Source organism: Peromyscus californicus, unplaced genomic scaffold, assembly GCF_007827085.1.
Source record: "Peromyscus californicus insignis strain IS unplaced genomic scaffold, ASM782708v3 Scaffold_24__1_contigs__length_46423439, whole genome shotgun sequence".
Taxonomy (NCBI): domain Eukaryota; kingdom Metazoa; phylum Chordata; class Mammalia; order Rodentia; family Cricetidae; genus Peromyscus; species Peromyscus californicus.
The window spans coordinates 28,490,575-28,508,371 of record NW_026294535.1 but is presented as its reverse complement, the minus strand read 5'-3'; the positions used below and the strand labels follow the sequence as shown (position 1 = coordinate 28,508,371).

General features: G+C 40.9%; 1 protein-coding gene across 9 annotated transcripts in view; it reads right to left on the bottom strand.

Annotated features, from left to right (window-relative positions):
• Osbpl8 (oxysterol binding protein like 8) overlaps window positions 1–17,797 on the bottom strand; it is a 151,609-nt gene that overhangs the window by 83,744 nt on the left and 50,068 nt on the right. For 7 of the 9 annotated variants that reach the window (XM_052753317.1, XM_052753318.1, XM_052753319.1 and 4 more), the window contains one exon: window positions 5,470–5,506. The exons of the other annotated variants lie outside the window; for them this stretch is intronic. In XM_052753317.1, coding sequence (XP_052609277.1) covers window positions 5,470–5,506 — 37 coding nt within the window. The remainder of the gene's footprint in view (window positions 1–5,469; window positions 5,507–17,797) is intronic. 9 annotated transcript variants of the gene reach the window in all.

Genomic DNA, 17,797 nt, shown 5'->3' with positions numbered 1-17,797 from the left:
GCCCTGGGTTTAATCTCTAGTAAAAAGAAGAAAGTGGGGGGGGGGGGGGGGAGGGAAGCAAAGGGGGAAGAGGAGGAGGAGGGAGGGAGAAAGAGAGAACTCAGAAGAGCAAGCTTACTTTCCTTTCTTCATAAACGCATTGCCTCAAGAGCCAAAGGGTCTGGCATCTTTTTATCTTTTCAGTTTCCACTTGGCTCCTGCGATAAGGGCTACCTTAGTATTCCTCAAAAACGTCACCTTGCAGTTTTCTGAGCCGTTCTATTTCTTTTTTAAGATTTATGTTTTACTGTGTGTTGTATCGATGTGAGTGTATGCCACCCGTGTGTTGGTGCCTATGGAGGCCAGAAAAGGATGTCAGATCCCTCTATCATAGTAGTTCTCAGCCTTCCTAATGCTGTGACCCTTTAATACAGTTCTTCATGGTGTGCTGACCCCCCCTCCCAAGCATAACTTTATTTCATTGCTACTTCATAACTGTAATTTTGCTACTATTATGAATCATAATATAAATATCTGATATGCAGGCTATCTGATATACAACCCCCAGAGAAGTAACGACCCCCAGGTTGAGAACTGCGGCTCTAGAGCTGGAGTTACAGGGGGTTGTAAGCCAGTCATTGGTGGTGCTGAGAACAGAACTCAGCCTCGGGAAGAAAAGCTCTCTTAAGGCCCCTGGGGCCTCTTTCTTGTTCCTTCTATCTGGAATACTCTGGGCCCAGACTTTTACTTCCTGTTTCCTCTTGCTCACTGTCTGTACTCAAATACTATCTGTTGGGAAAGGTCTTTCGGTGTCTTCTTGGTGCTTTCTCCTCAACAGGTCTTGGTTTAACAGAGCTCAGTTCATCAATCTCTCCATTAGTGTCCACCCATCTCAAGCTATTGTCTGTCACATTACTTCCACAGTAGCTCGTATCACCATCAGGACTATGTAACTACTGCCTCTTCTCCACTAGAACTTCAATTTCAGGAGTGCAAGGCTTTTGTCTGCCTCATTTCCCCATAAATGCTTAATCCTGATCTGCTTCCTGACATACTAAAGATATTGCTTCCTGTTAATAAAATTTCACTTAAAAAAGTCAATCAAACTAGCTTTCTATTTTTATAAAGTTTCATTATCACAAAGTATATATTCTGGCTCCTCCAGCTATCTGATTCATTTGATTGATTAAAAAATAGATAACAGATTTATAATTAATAGCTGGAATGCACAAACTCGAACTCATTGAAATACCATTCCAGAAAAACAGTAACAGATCCTTTCAGATGTGTAGTCCAGATACTAACAGGAAAAAGACAAGGCACTAGGACAACTGATTAGGTGAACCAGACACACAGATTCCATCCTTCCTCATAACACACTCGAGCAATAGTCCCATGAAAATTAAAGAAACCAATGAAAAAACAAACTTGAAAACTTTCAAAATGTAAGAGAGTATTTTTATAGATTTGGGGTAGGCAATGATCCCTATATAAATATGTAATAGCACTAATAAAAAAGGAATTGATAAATACTATCACTCCAACATCAAAATTATGAATCCAGTCATCAGATAATCCCATAAAGAAGCTGAAGAAACACTGAACAGGATAAATTATTCACAGCCACACAGTTAACAGAGGTTGTATCTAAAGTGCTTTAAATCTACAGCTCCTATATATCAATTAGAAAAGACCAACAGCATCATAGAAAAACAGAAGGAAGAACTGAACAGTATTTCACAGAAAATGTACATGTCCAAAAAGTTCATGAAAAATATTCTTTCTGCTTAATAATCAGGGAGGTAGAAATCAGTTTCATAGCATGATATTTTATAGTAATCAGAATTGAAAAAGTTAATAAATTGGTAATATCAAATAAGGAAGCTGGGATCATTAAGATCTCGGGCGCTGGAGGAGTATAAATTGATACTAGCACTTTGGAGACCAACTTGGGACTAGCACACACTTGATGAATGCAACATGATCTGTTCTTATACCTAGAAAAACTCTTATGTGTTCTAAGAGACAAGAATAAGCAGTTTCAAACAACACTGTCCAGAGAACAAATAAACTAAGGCCCTCGAACAGCTTAAATTCTCACCAATTAAAAACCAAATGGAGTGGGGTAAGGAGCGCTGGAGAAGCAGCTCAGTCGATAAAGCACTAACCGCTGCTCTTCGATGACCTGGCCTAGACTCCCCTGCACACACGACAACTCACGACCATCTGCGACTCCAGTTCTGGGGGTACACCAGCCCCCATCTGACCTCTGCGGGCACCAGGTGCGCAGACACACATACAGGCAAAGCACACATAAAAGAAAGCAGCACTAATAACCCTAAAACTACAAAACGTGGTATGCTCTAGCCAAGTGTGTGATGTACATCGTTACTCCCCGTACCAGGAGGGCACAGGCAGGAAGATCGCTGTTCTTTAAGAGCACTATTCCCCACAGCAGCTTCGAGCTACAAGGCCAGCCAGTGCTACAGAGTAAGACTCTGTCTCATAAAAATAAAACAACGAACGGGTTAATAAATTGTGTCACAAGCATAAGCTAAAACAGTATATGGTACCTATTTCTGGATCAAACAGCCCAGATGAATCACAGAAATACATCAACTACAAAGAGCAAGTTCTCAATATATTGCACACACTATGATACAGTCCTTTAAAAAACAGGGTTGGCAGGGCACTTGCCTAGCATGACAGAGGTGCCCTGGATCCAATCTCGCCTATTATAAAAGAAACAAGTAAGAAATCAAAACCCAGCAAAACTTAGGGATACAGGGACCAGAGAGATGACTCAATGGGGTAAAGGCACTTGGACCCAACCCACGTTCAGGACTCACACAGTGGAACAAGAGAACCGACTCCCACAGTTGTCCTCTGACCACACATACACACACACACACACACACACACACACACACACACACACACACACATGATAAATGCTAGATTAAAAACCTTAGAGATACATATATAATTTAAAATCTTTAAACCTGAAAAAGCAATCCTTTTTAAGCAAAAATTAAAACTAAGAAAGATAAATAAATAATAAATAGTCATCACGTGTGAGGAAGGCCACAAGGTAGAGAAAGGGAATAGATTAAAGCATGCTTTAGCATTTCATCAGTAATGCACAGATATGTGTCTTAAATAGTAGCTCTACTACATAGGAAACAGCTCAGCTCACCTCTTCCCAATCCAGTGCTCATGTGATTTTTTTGGAGACAGGATCTCATCACAGAACCCAAACTGGACAGAACTCACATACTCCTGCCTGTCTGCCTCCCTGATGCTGGAATTACAGACCTGTGTCGTCATGCCCAGCTCTCAAGTAATAATCTCTTTCTTCAGAGTGCCTGACAGCAAGACAGAAAGCCTATCTTCCTATTTGTTTCGTCTCAACCCATTCACAAACATGAACCATTTCCAGATGAAGGAAGCTCTTCGTAACACAGCTCATTCAATGTCCTGCAGCAGGTGCACAACAGTGGACTCTCTGAACGGAAGCTTAAGAAGCACCAGGACTTTGTTTTTGTGTGTATCCACTGACACAACTGATCAATATTTGCTGAGCAACTGAAAAGCTACTTGGCAGTTTCTGACAAGTGATTCACCTGATAATGGTGACGTTACAGTGCCCTCTGCTGGTTCCACTTATAGTGCAAGTAGCCTACTTCGCATCTCCGATTACTTAACAGAAATCACACTGGAATAATTAATACTGTGTTTACTGTACCATGTGTGAATCTATCACCTTCCTTAGTTCCTGAAGTCAACTCAAACATTTCAAGAATTTTGAAAATTCTGGTGTTTTCCCGTAGGGTACATGGAAACCAAGATAAGAATCCTAAGTAACCTGCATGTCAACCTGACTCCCCTTAACGTTTATGAGGTCTTTCTTTTCTAAAATTATGGTAGTGATAGGATGCAGTAATATCTGTAGAGGGTTTTTAAGATTTAAAAATATTCTTGGCAAAATAAAAAAAATGGGTAAAAAAAGATTTATGCTCTACTTTTAAATTTTCTATTATCTGATAATATTGCTGTGTAATATGCAACATAGTTTAGATAGTTAAGGACTGTTGCAATTTTTAAAAATTAGTGTATTACTTTAAATTATCATTTTATAAAGGAAATTAAATATGCTTTCTAACCAGTATTTGAGAAAAAACTACCATAGACTAAAAATTATATATAGATTCCACTTTTTATTAAAATATCTTAATTCTGGAAAAGAATGGGTTTCATTATGACATAATGTATGTAATCATATTCAAGCCACCAATTACCCTGTCTGTAGAATACCAACAACAAAAAGAACCTCATTAGGAAGAACTCTTGAATTACCTTGCACAGTCCCTTTCTTTGAACCCCAAAGCACAGGGATGGCTTGCAACAGTGAGGTGACTTTTGGACAGAAATACTAAAACTTGTAAATCAGTTTCCTATGTTGCTACTCAACAAAAATCAGAACCTCTATCCAATTTACGATCGAATGAAGCTTTAATGATTTTGACAGACCAGCTTTCAACCAACCACATTTGGCTCTCACTATGTTTTAGTGGCAGTAACAGTGGTACATAGTGGATGAGCAGCCAACGTAGCTTCCCGGATGTGTAAGCTTTAGCTTCAGTCTCTTCGTTGGTGAAATTAGCATTTTATTAACTGATCTAGGAGGCTCTTTGCAGTTCAGAGCTGCTATGATTTTTAATGGAACAGCTGCTTCTGTCCCGTTTAGACTAAAACAATCCTGCAGTGTCAAGTTTTATCTGTTGCACTTACTCAAAAGCTACCACGATGTGCAACCCTATTCAGAAAATGAAAACAAAACCAGAAAAATGTGTTACAGTAGACTGAATACAATTTTATTTTAAAGGATAATCTTCTAGATCTCTAAGATAAAACATATTTTCAAAAAACAAACAAAAATTCACAAATTATATTACAATTCTACAAACTAAACACTATTTCTCAGTTTGACGAGGCAGTGAGTTCCTTATATGATCTCTTTATGCCTGTGATGATTGTACAAGAGTCTTAGAAGAAGGAGGCCCTAAATAATGAATCATTCTCTAGATCAGTGGTTCTCAACCTTCCTAATACTGTGATTCTTCAATACAGTTCCTCATGTTGTGGTGACCCCCCCCAACCATAAAATTATTTTTGTTGCTGCTTCATAACTGTAGTTTTGTTACTGCTATGAATCAGAATGTAAACATCTGTGTTTTCTGATGGCCTTAGGTAACCCCTGTGAAAGGTCATTTGACCCCAGAGGGGTCACAACCCATAGGTTGAGAACCACAGCTCTAGATGCCTGTGATGTCAGTACAGATTCTGTCCATGTGGACAAGAGCAACAGACGAACAGCGGGCATTGAGCAGCATCCCTACAATCAAAATTGAAATGTTATTTGTCATTTATAAGTAACACCAAAATATTAGCATGTCCTCACAACATGACATGCCAACGTTAGCTACTTACTTGATGGCCCAAGGACATCTTTGCTATCACCAAGAAGCTTTGAATGCAGAAGGATTGAGCGGCAAACACACACAATCCAAACCAGGAAGAAGCAGACACCGGACGGAAGCAGCGGTGAGACAAAAGGACAAGAGGAACAGCGTTAGTCTGTGAGCAGGAAGCGCATGCACATTAGTGTCAATCGTCGTCGTCGTAATTTAAGACATTTCCTTCTCTACACCCAAAGACTCTTGGCTTAGGCAATACCAAATACTTGTTTTAACTTGGGGAAGTGAAGAGAAAACGGAATCACCAAAGTGTGTTGCTTTGCAATGACTCCAGTTAAAAGTTCCTTTGATTCCAGCCGGGCGGTGGTGGCGCACGCCTTTAATCCCAGCACTCGGGAGGCAGAGGCAGGCGGATCTTTGTGAGTTCGAGGCCAGCCTGGTCTCCAAAGCGAGTTCCAGGAAAGGCGCAAAGCTACACAGAGAAACCCTGTCTCGAAAAAAAAAAAAAAAAAAGTTCCTTTGATTCCAAACAAGGTAGGAATTAGCGGTAAAGCTTGTTCAGAAAACTAAGAGCACTGAGCATTCATCCTTTTAAATTTAAAGCTTTAAAACTACTTACCATCCATACTCTACTAAACTTTAGCTATAATGCCATCAGAGCACTCTCTACAGAGATTAGTCTTATACAAAAAAGCAGAATCTTTACTTGGTGCTTATTATATGGCAAGTATGATGCAAACAGTTTCTACAAAGACAACAACAAAAGACATCATTTTTAACCAAACAGCAAAAATAAAAAGGAAAGAGAAACAGTTATTGTCAGATAAATTCCTCAAGGATAAGTTTTGAGTCAGACATAATTTTCCTAGGACTTGCAGAATCTAGAGCTACTCGTCCTTCAAGAAGTCAGAGGACATTCCATACCTCCCAACCCCAACACAACCTCACTAAGTAACCTAGGCTGGCCTCAATCCCACAGTCCTCCTCCAACCTCCCATGTTCTACCGTACCAAGCCCCAGATTCAGTTCTTTAATGAAGAAGTTAAAATGAACATCAACAGAGAAAGGCTGCAGACCTCTATCTGGAAACGCTTTTTTTTTTTTTTTTTTTTGGTTTTTCGAGACAGGGTTTCTCTGTGTAGCTTTGCGCCTTTCCTGTATCTCGATCTGTAGAACAGGCTGGCCTCGAACTCACAGAGATCCGCCTGCCTCTGCCTCCCGAGTGCTGGGATTAAAGGCGTGCGCCACCACCGCCTGGCTGGAAACGCTTTTAACCTACAGTATCACCGCCTCCCTCAGTGGGCACACAGCTCTCAGCTACCCTGCACTTCACACACCAAACTGAAAACTTCCCACTGATTACATTGTTTCTGGGCACAGTGACTGAACAAGGTGAGCTGTTTGCTTCAGGCTTCGGTCATCTCCTTGGAGAAATTCTCCTACCTGTCACTTTCCTAAAGTGATAGCTATTGAGCAATTCTGGATATCATGTTCCAGTGTCTATTTTTCTTCAGATGCCAATCCATGCTTATTCTTCTATGAACCGATTTCAGTTTCACAGAATACAGCTCTGCTGACAATGAACTCATTGTGCTCAGGTCCTTATTAAAACAGCAAGCTTGAGGGAGGAGATTAAAAGGGGTGAAGGATTAAAGTATTTGTGAATCAGGGATGGAGACCTGGCTCAGCTGTAGAGAGCACCTGAGTCCACAACCACCTATAACTCCAGCTCCAGAGAATTCACCTCTGGACTCTGCAGACACCTGCATTCACACATGCACAGACCCACAAAAAAGGCACACACACAAACACGTAATTTACATAAAAAATAAATCTTAAAAATTAAAAAAGCAAAAATATGTGTGAAGATGATCTAAAATGGCAGCCAGTGGTCCTTATTCCCCGGTGGACAATCCCTTTTCTCCCAGACTGTGCAGAACTGCTGCATTTCCTCTTGTTAGCTTTGCTTTGGGGGCAGGAGGCATAGGCTTGGTTTTAACACAGTGCCCAGGCTGTTCTGAAACCCTTCATCTTTCTGCCTCAGCTCCTAGACGGTAAGCAGGTACCACCATGCTTCGCTCTCTCCTCATAAAGAGAAAATGGCAAAAGGTTGGTGGCCTCTTGAGATCAGGTCTTGGTTCCAGTACTCTCTCATGGTCAGTCTCTAAGATGGCCCTCCTCTCGGTAGCCTTGCAGAGAGGCCTACCAGGCAAACGCTGAGGTGAGGCACAAAATGAAGATGAAAAGGATCTCTCCTCTCCAGCCAATCAAGTTTTCAGTGGAGTTAACAGTAGAATTCTCCCCCTAATCCTAACTGCAACTAACTGCTCTTGGATTCCTGAGTCATAAAGTTTGAAAGAAATGCTCTGTTTAATATGACTTAATTCTGGGATCACTTATGAGACAATAAATCTATAAATAACACTGGAAAACTGTAAAAAGCCAGGAAGCTGACAGAGACAAGTACAGCCAACTTTAAAAATGCTTCAAATGTATCATCCATGTTTAAAAATCTTCCTGCAATGAGAAATTTAGAGAAAATCTGTATTTATTTGTTTTAAAATGACCCCCTCCAAAAAATTCTAAAACAAACGAAAGGAAATACAGCAGTGTGCATACTCTGGGAGAGAATGGGGTTGTTCACCAGGGAATAAGACCAACCAGTGGGTGTCATTTTGGATTATCACAAATATTTTTCTCTTTCTAATTTCTTAGATTTTTTTTTACTATTATTTATTTTCCCCTAGATTTACCAGTAACTTCACAAAGGAAAACTGTAGTTTTAATCACACAAAAGCACACAAGAGCAAGAACATGTGTGCACATGTACACATAACAAAAAAATTTAGTTTTACAAACCTATGTACTTGAAGGTTTTAGAATCCATCTTCTATTTGGAGTAAAAGGTTAATAAGCTTATTCATTGTACAGTTTTCTTTTATATTCACCAATTCTGTTGGTTAACAGGCCTGTGCTGACTTTTGTGCAGTTTCTATTCCTTACCTGTTCACTCTCAAAAACTAATTTCTAACATAGACAACAACCGTAGGTATTGTTCCAAAAACTGTATTATAATATCAACATTATACCTTTTAGCATGTCTGTGCCATTTGTATCTTATCCCACTGGATTAATCCTAACTTGTTCAGTTTGACAGTGACTGATGACCTGAAATACATACTATCAATACATCCAATAAATGTTTACTGAGAAACAACTATAGACATTTATCATTTTAAGCACCAAAGGATATTAGCAGTAAACAGACAAAAATCCTGTCCTGGGCTGGGGTTTGTACCTCAGTGGTAGCGTGTGCCTACCTCTGGCCCTGGGTTTGACCCATACGCCACGAAAATCAGAATTCTGTCAAAGTAGTATTTCAGTTTTAGAGGAGAAACCATATAAGACCATAATAAACACTACATGGTTTAAAAGTAAAAGGAGAAGATATGCACAGAGCAGGGGCACACTGAGCCTCAGGGGAAAGGAGCTCCAGACCAGACAGGTAGCCTAAGATCACCCTACCACAGTACTCAACAAAGAAAATAAGGAAAACTGCCAGAAAGGATTCTACAGGGAACAAAAAGTAAATACAGAGGACTGGGATGTGAGCCAGTGCAAAGGCCTGGCAACAGTGTGAATGCAGAAGCTAGGCTGCATCAGGAAAGTAGAGTAATGACACTGAAGTCAATGAGGTAAAGAGATGCCAGATTATGGAAGTCTTTGCATGGCCTTAGTCAGACTTTGGTTGTGTTTTGAATAGGATTAGGGGAGCAATAAATGGTTTTGAGAAAGGGACTGACTTGGTCTGATTCTATTTTAGCAGGACTGTTCCAACTTGTTATTTTGAAAATACTGTAAGAACGGGAGTATAAATGGAGTTTACTGAAACAATCTGGGGTAACACAGCAGCAGCAGTGCAGGTGATGAAAGGTTATTCAGTTCTACAGCATGAGGATTTCCAAGCAGACCAAGTGCACACAAGAAAGGAGCCAAGATCATCTCAAGTGGTCTGAACTGAGCACCTGCACGATGGAAATGCCACCAGCTGACCAGCTGTGTTATACAGAGAACACCAAGGAGCTCGGGAAGGCTACATGTGAGACGTCTGTTAAGATATCCAAGTGGATGCCAAGAAGGCAGCTGTATATATGAAGTCAGTACAGAGAAAGGTTCAAGCTGGTAGAAGAAGCACAAATGGTGGTATGTGTGTGAGTTAGGTTTATGACCTGAATGCCTTGGTCACTGATGACTGACAAATGTCACAGGATAAAGGAACAGGCACCAGAAAACCAACGAATACTGGACAATACATCTACAACTCCAGTGACCGCACTCCCAACCAAAGCTGAAACACTATGAGAACAAAGCATGTCTTCCAAACATTGCCCAGGGTGTGGACAGGAGGCATTCCATGGGATGTCAGTAAACCGTCCTCCCAAGTCACCTGAGAATGATGCTGACAGAAGGGGGAACAAGCGAGCATCTTCCTGTCAAGTAACTTTCTTCCCCGAGGGGACATTAACGTGTTGGCTTTATGTCTGGGGGATACAGTACCACGTTGTGTGATACAGAAAGACTGTGCAATAACTAATGTGGACTAACTCCACACAAGTATCTGGTACCTTTTTATAAGCTAGGCACTCTATGGCTTTAGCTAAAGTACTAAAATACTACGCACATCTCAGAGAATCCAGAAACTTCTTAGAGTGAAAAACCATTAAGACAGGACGAAACATTTTCTTTTTAATCAATAAATAACCAAACTCATTTCAGTAATTTGTTACAGAAATAAATCTTCTAATATGACTGAAAATAGTTTTTAAAAAACTAATATGACTGAAAATTTTTATTTGGGAATTTGTGTGCTACAAAGCACTTTCATTAAAATCACTTAATATTTACAAGAATTATTTAAATTAGTCTGACTCTCATAAAAAGAGTGCTATATGGAAATCACGATCTAATTGTACTGTATATCTAAATATATGTCACCGAATCTCTGCGTATTCCACCTTTAAGAAACATAAAGGACAAAGTAGAAGGCTATCACCGTGCCCTTCAACCTAAGTCTCAGTCAAAGCAAGACAGCAGTCACCCCGAGGTACAGAAACGATTCCCTGGGACGGGCTGTGGTTTTGATCCACAGCTTTAAGCGGTCCTTTCTTCCTGGTACATGCACTAGCTTGACTTCAGCCATTTGGTGGCGGAAGGGGAAGCACAGAGAGCGCACCAGCAGGGACACAGCTGGCGGCACCTCTCCCCTGTACAGTTCGCTCATCAGTCACTGCTGCTGCGGCAGCTCCCAGAGCCCACACTGGCAGGGATTACACAAGGCGTCTAGGCCTTCTTTTCAGTGTTATCTTTGGCTCCGAGAATAAGGAACTTCAGAGAAGGATATATGTTGCAGCTGGGAGCTCCTTGTTCTTAGAACAGGGGTCCTCACTCTCTACTTAGCTTGAATTTCTCATATTCCTCTAATCTGCAAAACTGTGCCCATTTTATACTTGAGTTTTACATGAAAGATTTTAAACGTTTTTTCCCCCCAGAAACTTGAGCTTATCACTGATGGCTCGAGAATATACTGTGGTCCACTAGGTTCTTTCCATTTTTACTCCACTTAATGTGAGACAAACACATACCAACTTAGGAAAGATACACTAAAACATTAACAGTGGTCATATTTGGGCGGTAGAGCTTTACTTGTTACGGTTTTACATATTATTTAATTATGGTACACTGCGATGCATTACTGTTACAGTAAAAAAATAAGAAGTGGAAACAAAATTTTAAATTGACTCTCCCAGCCTCACTTGCTGTGTTGTATAGAGACAATGTACAAAGTGTAGTGGGAAACACCCACTTCCAACTTGAAATCCTAGGAAAACAAATGTTAGCATCTTAAACACAGGATCAAACATTACTCACTGTCTCTTGAACTTCAGTAACTTCTGAGTATGGCATGATCTAAAAAAACAAACAAATGTTCTCAGGAGCACTGTAATCTCCAATACCTGAGGTCTGAAATGAAAGAGTACCCAGAGTTTACAAAGGACTTAAGTGAGGAAACAGTATTCCCTAAAGTAACATTTAAAGGAAGGTAAGGGGGTTCATGAGTACTTTCACACTAGGAATTAAACCCTTCACTTTTTTCTTTTAAATTCTGTGGCTTCGGGAAATTGCAATCTGTCAAGCTATGGAGTTCTCCAGAACACTCCAGAAGGAATTTCACTTTGGTTTCCTGCTGGTACTAGTGTGACCCTGCCTTACTGCACTGTGTCCTCTCAGTGGGTGAGCAGCCCCCGATGAGGCCTCCGGCCTGCTAGTCTCTCCTGCAGACGAGGCTGACCTTCCAACACTTCTGCCCATGCACTCGGACATTGTCGGGAATGCACTTCTAGTTCCCAAAGTCTGTTAGAAAGGAAGGCTTTTAGGCTATTTTAGAAAGCACTTTTTCTGTCAAAAATAACCCTGATTACTCTCTCTCTCTCTCAGAAACCAGTCTCTCTACCCACTTACCCCTTATTTGACCTGCTCAGACAGCTCACCCCAACCAGCTCTAACGCAGTCACTAGGTTCTGATTCTTCTCCTCTACACTGTTCTATTTCACATCGGTCTTCTCTTTAATTTCCCACTAATATCCCTGCCATTTCTCAGCCTTTTCCTCCCCCTTTCAGAAGCTGCACCCACAATGACTGTTACCCCACTCATCCATTTACCTTGCTAGACACTGAAATTCAGAAAGGAATGAAAATATCTTCCTACTGCCAAGACTAACCGTGTGTGTTGTATTCACTTGACACTGAGACGCGTTGTAATTGGACTACTCAGTTTTAATCATTCTTCAAGCCAGCCCATGAACTCCTGTTTCTTTCAGGATGTTTCTTTCTCCTCTGTGAATGCATTAGTCATTCAACTTTCTCACTCTCTGGAGCTACTGTGAAGCTTCCTAACAATTTGTTTAAGTGTATTGTCTGGTGTCCTTTCAAAGTACGACAACACAAAGAACTGATCTGACAGTATTCAACCTAAGATAATTTCCTAAACGATCATGCTGACTGTGTTATTCCCCTAGTCAAAAACATTTGATACACTGTTCTTTACAAAATAAGCCTCAAACTCTGGTATTTAAAATCTACAATTCAGCTAAATGATTTACCCCACAGAAATGTTCTGATCTCCTATAATAAAGCCTTGAAACTCCACTTACTCCACTTTCAGGCAGTTTTGGCTGCTAGAACTTACTGTACAATGATTTGTAACCTGTGTCCCCCACCCCCCACCCCCATCACAACTTTTCTCTTTGTTTAGCTAAGTTTGAAAAATCCTCTCATCTTGGTGGCTCAATTTACATAACTAATTCTGTTGCCAAAATCCAATCTGGAGGTATCCTTCCCAGTCTCTGGCTTCTTCGGAGAATTTTCCTTATTGCTTAGTGTATAAACATGACACTCCATCTGTATTGCTACTGCATCCTTCTGTTATCATCAGACAGGACTGTGACAGAGCCCGGTGCCATCTATTCCTTCAAACACTGGCCCTGCACCTGGCAGTTAAACCCAACCACCAGGCTACTCGACAGATGCCACTGTCACTTCTCTATGCTTAGAAAACACCCTGGTAACCAGGCTTGGTTGTGCAGACCTGTAACTCCAGCTACTTAGCAAGCTGAGGCAGGAGGATTACAAATTCAAGGCCTGCCTAAGCTACAGAATGAGTACAAGGACAGCCTGGGGAACTTAAGCACATTCAGATCTTATCCCAAAATAAAATGTACGAGAATGGACAGAGCACTTTCCTAGCATGCATAAGGCCCCATGTTCATTCTCCACCAGAGAAGGAGGGCTAAGGGAACATGGGTAAATTCCCAAGATTCTGCTCGAGAGCTGTTCCATCAGAAGACATTCTTTACAGTCCACTCCTTAGTCTACGGTCTATCACTCTCTCCTTCCCATCATGCTTTAGTTTTCATCACACTGACACAGGACATAGTTTATCTTACACCATTCAGATATCCCACTGGAGGAGAATTGGGTCTGTTTTGCTCACTGCTGTGTCCCTTAAAGCAACAAGAAAACCTAGCACATTATAGACACTCAACAAACAACGAATGAGTAAGTGCGTAAGTGAAAGGAAAAGCCTTAATAATTACTATAGACTCGATAAACAGTGACATTTCTAAAATATTATTGTTGGGGAGTTTGGGGGCTGCTCTTCCACAAAGTTGGGGGGGGGGGCTAGAGGACAACTCTGTAGTCAGTTCTCTCCTTCCACCTTTACCTGGGTTCTAAGGTCAAACTCAGGTCATCAGGCTCATGTAGCAAGACCTTTCTCTAGTGAGCCACCTTACTACGCCCATGAGAGAAATTCCTCATGTGTAGTTTTCTGCATTCCTGTCTACTGAAGGGCTAGTTCAGTTTCTCTAAGACAAAAGTAAGTCTTGTCCATCTTTTTTTTAGTTCCACAAATGTTAATATAGTTCATGCCTAATGTCTTAGGGTTACTGTTGCTATGATGAAACACTATGACCAAAGCACCTTGCTCTCTGAGAGGAAAGGGTTTACTTGGCTTATGTTTCCTTATCACTGGCCGTCCCTGAAGCAGTCAGGAAAGGAACTCAGACAAGGCAGGAACCTGGGAGCTAGGAGCTGATGCAGAGGCCATGGAAGAGTGCTGCTAACTGGCTTGTTTCCTATGGTTTGCTCAGCCTGCTTTCTTATAGAACCCAGGACCAGCAGCCCAGAGATGGCACCACCCACCGTGGACTGGGCCCTCGCCCCATCAACCACTGATCAAGAAAATGCCCTACAGGCTTGCCTGCAACCAGATCTTACGGAGGTGTTTTCTCAGTTGAGATTTCCTCTTCTCAGATGACTACAGCTTGTGCCAAGCTGATATAAAACTAGTCAGCACATCTACTATGACACACAAAGAACAAAGAATTAACGTAGAGTATAAGTATGAACTCTGAGTTTCTCTTTTTATGTCTTAAGACAGACTAGCCACAAACTAGTAGCAGAGGGTGATAAGTAGCAGAAGGTGACCTTGAACTTTTCTAATCTTCCTGCTTCCACCTCTAGAGTTTATAAAGTCTGAATTATAAGCTAAACTTTATAACAATGTAAAAGTTATAGCCTTGAAGAGTTATCTTGAATTTAGCTTTTCTTATTTGCTCAAAAGATCAAGTCGATTCCTAAAATTTTGTTACCACTAATATTTCAACACAGAAACTGGCCCAATCCTAACTAAGAACATCCTTAGTTTTCATCCACGACATAGTCAAATTTTCTCCCATTATTACTCTTTAGAATCTATACAGATTTATCAAGCTATATCCACTTTTAGTAATAGAGCGTAAATGGCAATTCTTCTGGTGCTGGTAGCTTCTTGTCATAACTAAACTCATCTCCTTCATCAAAGTCCTTACACAGAGAGCAGCTCAAAACTGATCAACATGATTTTCATCTGTAGCGTGTGCCATTCAAATGGTGGGGTAATAGGTAGAAAACTGTGGTTATAAAACAAGGAAAATGTGTTTGCTGTCCATGGAATGACTAAACCTGCAAACCTAGCCTTTGACCTCATGAAACATTTTCTTCTAAATCTGACTTAATCAACCAGTTACCTGAAAAGGTTATGGAAACAATACAATCAAAATCGTATTATCATGCCACAATCACACCAGGTGAGATATGAGAACCGGTTATATCAGAAATGCAGGTAATATTTCAGAGTTGATCTTACAACATAAGCTTAATCTTACAATGGGTTTAAATTATTTTAATTTTCAGTCTGAAAGAACTTACCTAACCTAGATTTTTAGCTGGCAAATCATTTGCCTTGTTTACAGGAATATATGGATTTTATGTTTGAGTGAGTCAAGACCAAGATGTAAAAGAAGACATAATAACAAAAATCTTCTCAGCTTCTTGAAGTCTGTTTCTAAAAATTGCTGCATAAACGAGTGTACTTATCCATAAACTTGTATACCTTGCTGAATATTATCAGCCACAGTAAGACTGCTAATGCTATGGAAATGGTGGTCTCTGTACTCCTAACTGTACCACAGATAAGAAAGTAGTTGCTTATTCTTCAGGTCTCAGAAACAATGTAGTGCCCAAGGATCAACATGAACCTTGGACACAGAGTCACAATTAGCTACCAGAGCAACACCCTGGAAATGATCATGTACCACATCATTTTCAAAGTGTGCATTATAATAATACAAAATATTTTAAAAGAATGCTTCAAAGAGCAAGTGTAATATAAAGTTTCTGACATAGTATCTGTCTTTGCACGCAATGACAAGAAAAACAGAACTGAGTAGCTGTACTCAAATCTCAAGATTATCCTCTTACCTGGCTAAGAGACCTTACTCAAATGGCCCTCTGAAGAAGAGCCTCATTTCTTCATTTCCACAGAGAATACCTACACCTCCTGGTAACATGGAGATTACCAAGGAAAGTGTAGGAGACAAGCAGCTCAGGACAGAGCACATAGTTAAGAATGCAAGAAATAATTTTCTTCCCATACAAGTAGAGTAGTACAACAGTCTAAAATTCCGAAAAACAGGGGTGCCGAACACTAGCAAATGTTACGGCAGCTCCTAGAGAAAGCATGAGGAGGTGCTTAACGAATTTCTCACTTACTCCTGTATTCTCCTGAGCTTTGCAAGTAGGACAGCTCTTGACTACAGAGACCAATAGAGCAAATGCGAGAAAAGCCTTGAAGTAAAATGAAGTGTGAGGTTCCACTAGGCCCAACTCTCTCAAACAGAAACAGTGGCCAAGTTATTTACTACTACACTAGGAAATCACAAAAGTCCTTTCTAAAAAGAGTGCTCAGTAAGTACCAAATCCACACCAGAGACTAAAGTGAACTTTTGTATGGACTGCCGTAACTAACCGTATCCTAGCCTCTCTAGACAAACATCACTAACCAGAACGCAACCGAAAGGGTTGTGACTAAGAGAGAACTAAGAATGAACAGTACCTTGAGTAACAGAGACAAGCGATGGAAGACAAGGATGAAGGAACCACTGTGGAATTAAGAGCCAGGTGTGATGACGCCAGCAACTGGGTCGTGACACAGAAGCCCAGGAGTTCAAGGCCGTCTTATACCTAGTGAGTTTAAGACCAGTCTGAGCTACATAAGACCCCATCTCAAAATAAACAAACAAAGAGAAACATCTGTCTCTAAAACCCATCACACCCCATTGGTCCTACTACACCTTACAAACGTGCTTCACTTCCCTGACTATGCCGTGTTGTATGGTCTTTTCTTACAGCGCTCCTCTGCCTACAATGGCACTCTGACCTTCACGAAGCCAGAAAAGGGCCTGTGTTCCTTTCAATACTCAAGTCAAGCATTATCTTCAAAGACATTTTCCTCACAACATTTTCTCTCCTCCTTTAAAATAATTGACTCTTCTGGTCCCCTCTGCATCATACACTATCATCTACCCATACATTATCACACCGACTATGAATTGTTACATGTATTAAAACCGTAAAACTCAGAAACAGAAAATACAAGCCTGGAGTCCACTTTCTATTTGCTCTCCAACTTTGGAAAAGGTACATACTTTCCCTAATATTAGTTTCTGCATTTGTAAACAAAGGACACTGCCACAGACGCTTCAGGTCCTATAGATACATATCTCTAACTCCTTTCACGTATCTTCCGTATGGCTATTGCTACCCTACCGGCTTTAACTGCTGCTAGATAACTTATTCTCCAATCTGACCAAGAGCCTCTCTTCCTATTGTCAATCTTAGGGGCAACTGCAATCACCTAGACAACCTGGAGGAACTGATGCCTGCATCTCACATGAACAAGGACGTAGCCATGCACTGCAATTTCATAAAGCACACTAGACAACTCCAGTGATGAGTTTCTGGTTCGTGTGAACAGGGTCTCTCTGCAGCTCTGCTGTCCTGGAACTCTCTGTGTAGAGCAGGCTGAACTCGACTGCCTGCCTCTGCCTCCCAAGTACTGGAATAAACGGTGCACATCACAGTGCCCTGCATCGGGTTTAGTGGTTACTCATAACTGTCAGCATATTTTCTGAAAATTCCTCTACAGCAACAACTGGCATTGCCCATGAGCTCTAAAACCAATTCTCAGTGGTGTAGGCGTGAATGCAGCAAGACACTGTGCTCAAGGCATGTGCTCAGTGAAGTTCAGTTATCCAACGTCGTATGCAAATGTCTAACAAGAAGTAGCTTTTCTGCATACCTGGACGCTGTGTATCTCGCCACCCATCACACACACAAATAAAACCACCCTCCCAAGCTTGTTTCTGCCTCACGGCGCTCTTTTCAACATACAGAGTTTGATA